This window comes from Scophthalmus maximus, chromosome 11, assembly GCF_022379125.1.
Source record: "Scophthalmus maximus strain ysfricsl-2021 chromosome 11, ASM2237912v1, whole genome shotgun sequence".
NCBI lineage: Eukaryota > Metazoa > Chordata > Actinopteri > Pleuronectiformes > Scophthalmidae > Scophthalmus > Scophthalmus maximus.
The window spans coordinates 18259607-18270095 of NC_061525.1; the positions used below are offsets into that span (position 1 = coordinate 18259607).

Below are 10489 nucleotides of genomic sequence, written 5' to 3' on the forward strand. Positions count from 1 at the left end.
CACACACACACACACACACACACACACACAGTCCTGTGTTCTTCTGCTGACGTCATGGCTCTTGCGTTTCAAGTAATGACTTTAATCAAGGCCTTTCGTTATTAACGGCGCGGATATTTTATCCTGATTGTTGGCAAGAAAACCAGATTTTTTACTACATTATTTCTCATTAGTATGCAGAATGTCTCATGTGGTGGGTGGTTGCTGGACTAAAATCCATTTATGTCAAGCTTTCATTTTAGTGCTTCAACACACGTTTCCAGCACCACTCTCTTTTAATGCCCAGCTCATTCCCAACTAGTTAGAATATGCTACAATCGCCACCAACGCCTCCCTTTACAAGCTACAGATGTTCAATTAAATGGAATAAAAATTGCCCTCTGTTAATATGACCTTAAACTCCCTTTTTTTAAAAGTGAGGTTGGAAAAGCTGGTTGGAAGCATTTGCTCATTTGAGGAACTTGACAGGTTAAGAAAATTACAAGTGTCTTTCCCGCCTCAGCAGGTGCCACAAAGGAGCCCTTGGGCAAGGCACTTCAACTCAAGTGAGAGCATGTAGAGGCCCACGTGTAGATGACTTGATTGCGGAAGCGTGTGTGAAACTGTATGATCAAAAAAAATATTAAAAATAACCCCGCCATATTTATCATTTGAAGAGACTCTCGTTAAATCACAGACGGTGTTTAAGGAGCTGGCTGGGTGAGTCTGGCAGAGATGTTTAGCTTGAATCATCAAACCATTGAATTCGGGGTACTTGAACATTCGTCTAGCCCGAGGAGAAAGGAGAGAGCATTCAATATTAATATATATATATCTATATCTATAGATATAGATATACACACATATATCAGTCTGGTTAAATGGCTTATGCGTTGGTGTGTCACAGGTTTGTGAATGATACAACTACATGGAGCATCTACAAGCAGTTCCTCTGGGGACCTGCTCTTCTTATCACCCCTGCCCTCGACCCGGTATAAACACACACGCACAACACACTTTCTCCTTTTTTTCATTCTGCAGTATTTAAGATTTCGAGAAATGCCGGCTCGTCAAATAATGTCACGGTTTTAGCTGTCAGTCTGCTTCTCGTTCGGTTAACTGACTCTGTGATTGACAGGGAGCCAGGCACGTGGATGGCTATGTTCCTAACGCACGCTGGTACGACTTCCACACGGTGAGTGTATACCCGTAACGACCGATTGACAGCAGCTTGACAACCAAATGAACAATTGGATTGACAAAGTCTTCGCTGAACACAAAGACTCCCCTGTCTCGTCGCGCCTCTGCACATTCAAGCGCAGCGCTGGTGCAGTACGTCAGCTGGCACTGAGGAACAATTACAGAGAGAGGTACCTGCATCTGACCGACTTCCTGGTGTTCAAGTCGAATGAATGGGAGCGCGTCTTGTGTTGAGGATTCAAAGCGCTGGACGTACGAGGGATTTCATTGTTAATTATTTTATTTTTTTTAAAGAAAAACTAAATATATAGGCAGAAAAAAGACAAAAAAAATATAGACAGTAATACCACAACTACAGCAAAAAGCCCCCAAATGACAAAGTACTAAGAGAGAAATCGATGACAACATAATTAAGGAGATGCTGCTCAACAAGTGCAGAAGGCGCCTTCGTAACAAAAGCAAACATTCAATCACTCAGTCTGTTTTGTAGCTAGGGGACTCCCCCATCTGTTGGGCCGCATCATAAAATCCAAACCAAAAAATTCAAAGAAACTATATGTTAAATTGCGGCGGTTGAGAGGAGTGGTTATTGTTCCCAATCAATTACCCATGTACCTAGTTTTCCAAGTTGGGATAAAAAAAAAGCTATTTGTGATTGCGACGTCCTCAAAGAAAACACAGAGGGTTCAGGCTGTTCGACAAAAACTCGGGTATATCAAACTTTTCAAAGACTTTCTTTGGTGCGTTTCAGGCGTCGCCTCGGTAAATGTCACCTGTTTTTACTGCACGCTTTGTAATTGACCAGCGCACAAATTGCACATTTTTTTTCTGCAAAAGCAATAGTTGAAGAAAATGAAATCAAAGTTTCATTACCTGCGTCGTAGTTCTAGGCATTTTCATAGTATGTAATCACTGCTGCTTTTGCCAGGCCAAAAATGTTGGCGTGCGCGGCCAGGTGGTCAGCATGCCCGCGCCCATGGACCATATCAACCTTCATATCAGAGGAGGACACATCTTACCCTGGCAGAAAGCAGAAAACAATACACATTATAGGTAAGTGCTACGCACGGCCACGTGTTGTCATCGTGTATGACCAACCCTCGCCAGCGTAAATGTCATCTATAGTTTGTTAGTGTGTGTTCAGAAAAAGGAACTGAGAAGGACCAGTTAGGGGGGGTTGGGGGGGCGGCATCAGGTGGCTCCCCTCAGCAGAAATGCTAATGTTCATGTCCTCAGCAGCAGGGCATTAATAGACCCTGTCCTTTAGCAATCTGTCGTAACCCTCTTTACCTCCCTTTTGTTTCAGCCGGATGAATCCTTTAGGACTGATCGTTGCCCTGAGCGACAGTGGAACTGCCCGAGGATCGTTCTTCTGGGATGACGGGGAAGGAATAGGTGAGTGAAAGGGTCACCCTTTTGACACACAAGCGCGCACACACACACGCGCACACGGACACACACATAGTGCAGCTCCTTTCTTTGATGAGGAATGGTAGAAGTTTTTAACAAACATGGTTCTGCGGATGGTGGTGTCAGCCTGCGTCTGTCTGTTGGTGCAGCACTTTGGGGCCGGGCTGAAATATGGATGGATTCTGATTTTATCATATTGACACGGACGACTAGTAGTCTCTCCACTGTCTCACTCGCTCACACACACACACACACACACACACACACACACACACACATACACACGACATTCACACACTGATAAACAAACAGAATCTGCCTCCGTGAGCAGATGCACTCCTCCGTGAAAGGTGTGTTTGTGTTGGGACGAAGAAGGGGGAGAAAGATAGGGAAGAGAACGAGGGATGACAGAGAAGGGGGAGTGACGGAAACTATTACAGTAATTCTGCGTGTCGCCGCCCAGAGATATGCTCTCCATCACTCCCTCTTTCATCTGCTCTCTCGCTCCCCTTTCATGCGTCTCGCTGTCTGTCTGTCTGTCTGTCTGTCTGTCTGTCTGTCTGTTGATTTCCACTTCAGACGGTTAGCTGTTCACCCTGCTGTCAGTCAGACTCACTCATCTGTGCATTGGTCAGTTGTTTCCAATGTCCCATGTGCACTCATTACCAATTCATTATTCAGTCTTTTATACGGTTAAGAAGTGTAGCCAGCCAATTAATTACTTTACTCTAATAGCTTAGTTTCAACCCTAATTTCTGTAATTCTATTTGTCCATGCAACTAGTCAGTGTAGTGTTTAACCAATAATGCAGCACATCACTACATAGCTTTCTGTTTGACCCACCTCATCAGGTAATCACTTATTTATGTCAATCCATTAACATGAATATGAACTCAGTCTTGGTCAATGTGAATATTGTCATCCATACCCCCCCCCCCCCCCCTCTCTCTCTCTGTGTGTCTCTCAGTCATTCATTCATTCAAGTCGTCACACGTATTTTCTCTGCCTCTCCGTTTCTTGCTCTGTTTGTCATTCACTCGCACTTTCTCTCCCCAGACACGGTTGAGAGAGACCAATATCTGCAGATGTCCTTTGTGGCGGAATCGGTGAGTTCAGGGGCCAACAACACGTCACGTTACTTTTTTTAATTTATTGATGCAAGCGAGACCGGAGAATGAGCCCGCACTTTACCTTGGATGAAGGGCTGCGGCTTACTGCTGGGAAACCATTAACACAGGGCTACTGTGTAACTCCGGGGTTGTGGTTTGGATTCTAGCATTGCCCGTGGCAAAGTTCTGACATTATTAAACATTTTTTTTACAGCTGTATAAAAAACACCAATAAATTTATTCAAAATTTGAATATTTTTCATTTGACTTCAACCACAATATACATCATTTGTTATAACTTGAGTAGACCTGCACACTCAGATTGCAGGATCTTTTTTTCTATGGGTCTACTACAATTTTATTGTCTTGATCTTCCCATTGTTTTTGATCTGCAATTTAGCAGTCCTGTGCGTGTCACGGTGACATTATTCACAACAATTTTACAATTTTGAGAAGGCAGAATAAGACAAGAGAAACTGTAGGGTAGATTTTTCCGAGTCAAGTTTGTGTCATTCTCCAATCAGATGCTCCAAGTGTATCGATGAGACCTATAAGACCTTTGTGCCGTCACCAGCCTGAATCCCCTTCATGAACCCACAATGTCATTTCCATCCGGCGCGGGGCTTTTTGTTGTGCGCACTCCTGCTTATTTTTTTACATGGCTGGGGACTAACACGCTGGCAGAGAGGAGTCTCGAGTGGAGCAGGCGTGGTTGTGTGTGTATGCAGATCACTCCGCATTGCTGGTGCTTGTTTTGGCACAAATTACATTTTTATCTGTTCGTATGATCGTTTACACAAACACACGCAGAGAACGATTTTGTGGCTTTAGTCTGTAAATCACAAACACTGAATCCAAAATGACAAAAAACATACCTTTTTCCTGTATTATGTTTCAATCCTCAATCACCTGGTACAGATTTAGATATGTATCAGAAATACTAATAATAATAAAACATAACATACCATAGCTTGAGATGCTTCATTTAGTCCCTTCCCTTAGAGTAGATTGAATGTGTCTGTTGGCATCATCCAGCATTAACACGCACACGTACTCCATCCACAACCTGATTTACCAGTATTTGATTAATTAAATATTGGGAAATGGCAAGGGGGTCCAACAAAATAGAACTACAGGAATGCATACGAGGGGGTTTATATATTTGTTCTGTCAGATTTAGTCACAAAAGGTCGAGTTAAAAGGATGGGCTGTGAGCAGCAGTAATGAGAGAACAATTCAGCGTCAAAATGAGGCGCACCAGAATAGCACTGTGCAACCCGAGCAAAACAAAATCTGCATCGACCCGCTACCCTTGACCGATGCGCTCCCTTTCCGAGCGGCAACGCATACGAAATGTTGCTTGCAGAACAAAGGCGCGATTGTGACGTAGGTGCGGTTTTGTACACAAGCATAGAGCCACGACGGTGTGTGTGTCGTGGCTACGCTCAGGGAGAAGTACTTGTTTCCGGGGCCACAGTAGTTTGATCACATTGTGATTCAGATATGACAGAAAAAATCCCTAATCCCTGCGACTAATGGCACTTACCCAGCCCCATTTGCTTCCTAGCCAGGCAAGGGCACACAATCACACAACAGACACACGTGTACGCATACGTTATATGCACACATCTACAGTATACACGTACACATATACAGCTACCATGGCCAAACATCTGTGGCTGTCCTCTGCCTACCATCAGGCTCATTCCAAAGCAATTTCACGCAGCGATAAAACAGGCACACTGTCTGACAGCCAAAGGGGAAAAGAGGGAGAGAGAGAGAGAGAGAGAGAGAGAGAGAGAGAACGAGAGCACAAGTGTGTGCGTTTTTGTGTTTGGATGTGCTTGTGTGTGTGTGTGTGTGTGTGTGTGTGTTTGTGTGTGTGTGTGAACAGGCAGATGTGGGAAGATGAGGATAAGTTGGGCAATGAGGCCAGTGCTGCCTGGCAGATTAGCAGATCGTATGCCATTTTGGATGGCTATCTGAATGTGTGTGTGTGTGTGTGTGTGTGTGTGTGTGTCTGCGCACACGTGCATGCACGTCAGTGTGTGTGTGTGGCTCTCTTAGTTCCATGTGAGTTTTGGAGAAAAGTTTTGTCTTCCTCAGTTTTTAAGGTGCTGTCAGTGCTTCGGTAATTGGTGACGTGTGTGTGTGTGTGTGTGTGTGTGTGTCTGCGTGTGTGTGTGTGTGTGCGCTTGTGTGCATGCCAAAACATGTGCTTCCCACAGCATGAACATGATAAAAGCACAGATTTGAAACCATTCAGACAATCAAAATCTCCCTGCCGAAGATTATCTACTAAAAGCAAGTCAAAGAGAAAAAAATTCAATGATAATGCGGTGGATATAAAACTAATGATATGGAGAAAGATAATCAAATGTTAAATCTCACTCAGTGAAGAGATAGAGCATGAGATAAAACTGAATATAGAGCGGTGGAAGTCCATGGCTCCGCTCGCTAAAGCACATTTTCAGCAAATTGTACAGACAATTCTGTAAGTTCAGGATTGATGACCTGCCTTTCACACAAATCACAGCCTCTCTTCACTACTCTTGAAATGAATAAATGCATGGGACAATGATATTGTAGCAGATATCAATTCATATGAATCAAATCACTTGATAAAATCATGCACATGATTTTGGTACTGCATTAATTCCATTTCTAATACATTTTCTTGGTCCCTTTGTTTCATCCTCCCATTCCCATTGCCAACACTTTATTTTTTCTTCCAGGACAACTTGACCAGTCAGGTCGTCCACAGTGCCCTGGCCCCGGCCGACCGCTTGATCCTGGGGGTGGTGAAGGTTTGGGGCGCAGGCAGGGTTAAGATCACAACAGTGACCTTAACGGACGCGAAGGGAACCGCGCGTCAACTCACCCCGCAGCACAACCTGGACACTGAGGTAGGTCAGAGGAGTTTACGGATGTTCATCATTCGGTTACCCTGGCAAATACATCCATTGACTGATTGATAGAATTTTCGTTTAAATTCGAATGTACAGTGTGTATGTCACGTGCCAAATTAATTGAGGCAAAACAAATCAGTGTTGCTCTCCGTTCTCAGTTTTTGAATAGGCTTAGAATGTAATGTCGACTGCCACTGTGCACTAGCTTCTCCAGTTCATCAAGTACAGGAAAAGGTCTGTGGCTGCAAAAGCTTTTAGCAGTGATGAAATGCCAGTGTCTGGAAAATGAGTGGCATCTGTGTGCCAATAGTTGCGGACGGAAACTGACTATTAATGTTTGGTATATCCTATTTACTTGTTTGTTTACATTTTTTTCCATATACCATCAAACGCTACATCGTAGCGATGCTTTAAAAATCACAGTTCCCAATTCACAGTGAGCTGCCTCACAGCATTTGCTGAAAAAGCACATTTCTGTTTCATAAAAATCTTATTCACTGATCTTTAAGAACCTAAACACTAGACTGAGGCATCGGCTGGGAAAGATGGAAAACATCAATGGCAGTGGAACAGTATTAAATCCAATTCCATAGCATCCCGTGCAGGAACAGCTAAATTTCTGCTCCAATAACCTCAAAATAAACATATTAATCACTGTCTAACATGCACACAATCAATGCCACTGAATTTAATAGTGGATTTGTGCAGTAATATCATAGCTCAGTGAGCCTCTGTCATCATTACATGGACTCATTTCATAAACACACCCCAGCTTTCAAGTTGATTGAGCATTTCCCTGCCAGTCCAGAAAAAAAAAGAGGAAGAAATAAAGACGGCACACTCAGGTTCACAACCCAACCCCCCGCCGTGCCGCTCTTTGTCGCCTAATCGCTGTAATCAACTCTGACACTGTTGTCTTGTGCGATGAACACGGAGCCGAAGACCCGACTCAGGGATCGTGATTTTTAAAGCCGCTCATGTAAAATAATTGTCATTTCCTCTCGCCGTCTCCATCATCTGCTCCGATGGTTGAACGGAAGTGAAATGTGACAGAACACCACGGGGGCATTGTGTCCGCAAAGCTGAGCCACCGGCCCTGTTGCATTACTCGCCCCGTGATGATTTGCGACGTGTCCAGAGTACTTTTGGGGACAGCGTCGAACGTTGAGCACTGGGCTATCGTCAGCTCTTTACTGCAAATTAATTCTCCGCAGCATATTTGCCGAAGTCTCATTTTCAGTGCTTTGCAGGGAGATCGGTGGGAACTGTGCGGGTCAGCTGGGGCTAAGGATGCAGTGCTTCAGAGAGGCGTGCATGTTAATCCGACCAGGACTGGAGCTCGGGGCTCGGGGCTACAGCCATACTTATACCATTCTGTTTTAAAACTGCCATTTTCATACCCAAAAAAGACTGTTTCCAAACGTCTCCCACATTTGCCCGTCAAGGCGAAAAAATGAGCTCCGAGGGTTTTCAAACTAACTACCTTTCCAAACTTCTCCGGCGCTCGAAAAGCTCTGGAGTAGCTGTGGACGGCGCGCGCAAGAAACGTAGCAGCAGTGATTGAAGCTAAGACGCGGTAATTTGGATTTAGCCCCGAGTCTGGCTGCACGCGTCACAGCCATTCCTGTCATTGGACAACGTCGCGTAGGTAGACGAATGTTATAAAACACAAAAACTGATATATCACTCTTTCAAAATGAAATGCACCTGTATGAGGTGGAGGATGGGTGCTGTGTATAGCAATACCACTACAGAGGGGAAAACAGCAAAGGCAATTTCAGATTTAAAGGTGTTCCCTTTTTTTTTCTCATTTGGCCTTTGATAAAATATCCCTGTCAAGGTTGTGTACTGTACTCAGAGCACTTATCAAGAGCATGGAAATAATAGCTACAGCGACACCATAAATAATCGTCGGTGAAAGTCTGAGATTTATACTGTCCTCCGAGAAGACAGACAGGGAGAGTCAAGACGAGAGGGCAAGAATTGCAGATGAGGAAAGTCAGGATGACAGAGGGATTTCGAGGGTGTGTTGTGTGTGAGTGTGTGTGTGTGTGTGTGTGTTGTGTGTGAGTGTGCGTGTGTGTTGGCGATGCATGGATGAGTTGCGAATAATGAAAAGACAGGGAGGGAGGGAGGGAGGGACGGACAGACGCGGTGGAGGGAGAGAGAATGCATCACAAAAAACAGACGGCGAGCGGGAGGGAGAGGTGAGAGGGATGAACGGGCAGAATGACAGATTGGCAGAGGGAGGGAAGAAGGGCAGGGAGGGACGAGAGAGAGGGACGAGGATGACGGAAAAAAATGCACGCGGCAATGAGTGGGTTTTCATCTCCAGACAATCCATTCATGGACATGTCTACAGGGAAGTTCACCCCTCTTCACCCATAAGAAACCTCCCTATGTAGAATAGCAAAAAACAACACATTCCCTCCCCGTGCTCCACATTACATGTACATAACATTTTTCCGCTTTTAGTGTAATAATAGTGTTTTATGGTCCATTTCCTCATTTTGTGACCTGAAATTCGTCCAATCCAGCTAATTTTGTGGGGAAAGTTACCCAAAGATTCACGCTCCTCTCTCTCTCTCTCTCTCTCTCTCTCTCTCTCTCCCTCTCTCTCTCTCTCTCTCTCTCTCTCTCTCTCTCTCTCTCTCTCTCTCTCTCTCTCTCTCTCTCTCACATCTTTCTTCTTTTGTCCGTAGGAGCTGATCATAGATGCTTCCTCAGAGTCGGTGCGTCTGGATCAGAGCTTCACCATAAAATGGACGACCGGCGTCTAGCCAAGAGCACAGTTGCTGTGCTTCAGTGGCAAACAATTAATGTTAATGTTAAATAATGTTAAGAAATGCAATGTTTTATTGAGTGTGAGATACCCGTACTGGGTCACTGATGAGCCTGTATGTGTTGCATGTCATAATGCTATCTGAAACTTTTTACGTGACACTGTCTTTAATTGTAAAGTAATAAGAACCGGGTTGAGCAAAGGCACAAATAATGTCAAAACATAACACGCTTTAAATTTACAATACAGAACTGCAATACCTTCAATAAAAAACTCGTTCTTGCTACTACAAACAACAGTGTTGTTGTCTTTGATCTAATTGAATTGGCTTTTGGGTGGGAAAGCTCAGAAGATGTTTTAATGCTTGTCTGCTAATAACCTCATAGATTTGACCTGCACAAATAAAGGTCGTGTTTGGTTTAATGAACGGGTGGAAATATGGTTCCCAACTTGAGTTATTGTCACACAATCTATTGAACAGTGGAGGGGAAAAGTATTAACCTAATTAGTGTCCGTAACACTTTACCTGCGGTGCGAGTCATTTTCTGTAATTGTTCTGCTCCCCACTTCGCTCACACAGACTCTTCCGTCGGCAGCAAACAAACAGCGAACCGATGTTTTTTAACAAAATTCAAAATGAAAGGTGAGAACTGATGATAAGTGAAGGGGAAAAGATGCAGCACGTCTGTGTTTGACAACAGGAAATGCTCCGATTGAAGAACTGCAAGATGCTGTGAGTGTAACACAGTGTAGTCACCAAAAGAGCGACACCGTCCTGAGTGCAATCTATCTGCATCTCGTTCCGTTGCCTTTCCACAGTGTTGTGGTTTTTTCTGTGCCTGTTTGCTTCCACGGCTGCACGCACACAGGCGCCCGCACATGTCCGCGGCGTGGCTGTGCCAGGGACTGGATGCTAATAATAGCTCTCACCTGCGGCGAGCTGTCTACCTGTGCTTTGTCTCATCCCATTACTTCCCCGTATAGTCATACAGCCGTCCACTATCCAGCCTGCAGTAAATGTAATGATATCAATTTAGCCAGGGGCAACTCAAATTGATTTCCACCTTAATCGCCACTTCATCGGGAGGAGTGTAAAGGGA

The 10489-nt window shown here is 44.4% G+C and overlaps 1 protein-coding gene across 2 annotated transcripts in view; it reads left to right on the top strand.

Annotated features, from left to right (window-relative positions):
* si (sucrase-isomaltase (alpha-glucosidase)) overlaps positions 1–9682 on the top strand; it is a 64028-nt gene extending 54346 nt beyond the window's left edge. For both annotated transcript variants that reach the window (XM_035623541.2, XM_035623540.2), the window contains exons 42-48: positions 887–971; positions 1118–1174; positions 2108–2232; positions 2486–2574; positions 3646–3695; positions 6434–6604; positions 9310–9682. In XM_035623541.2, the coding sequence (XP_035479434.2) occupies positions 887–971; positions 1118–1174; positions 2108–2232; positions 2486–2574; positions 3646–3695; positions 6434–6604; positions 9310–9387 (655 nt within the window). In that variant the 3' untranslated portion in view covers positions 9388–9682. The remainder of the gene's footprint in view (positions 1–886; positions 972–1117; positions 1175–2107; positions 2233–2485; positions 2575–3645; positions 3696–6433; positions 6605–9309) is intronic.
* The last annotated feature ends 807 nt before the right edge of the window (positions 9683–10489 follow it).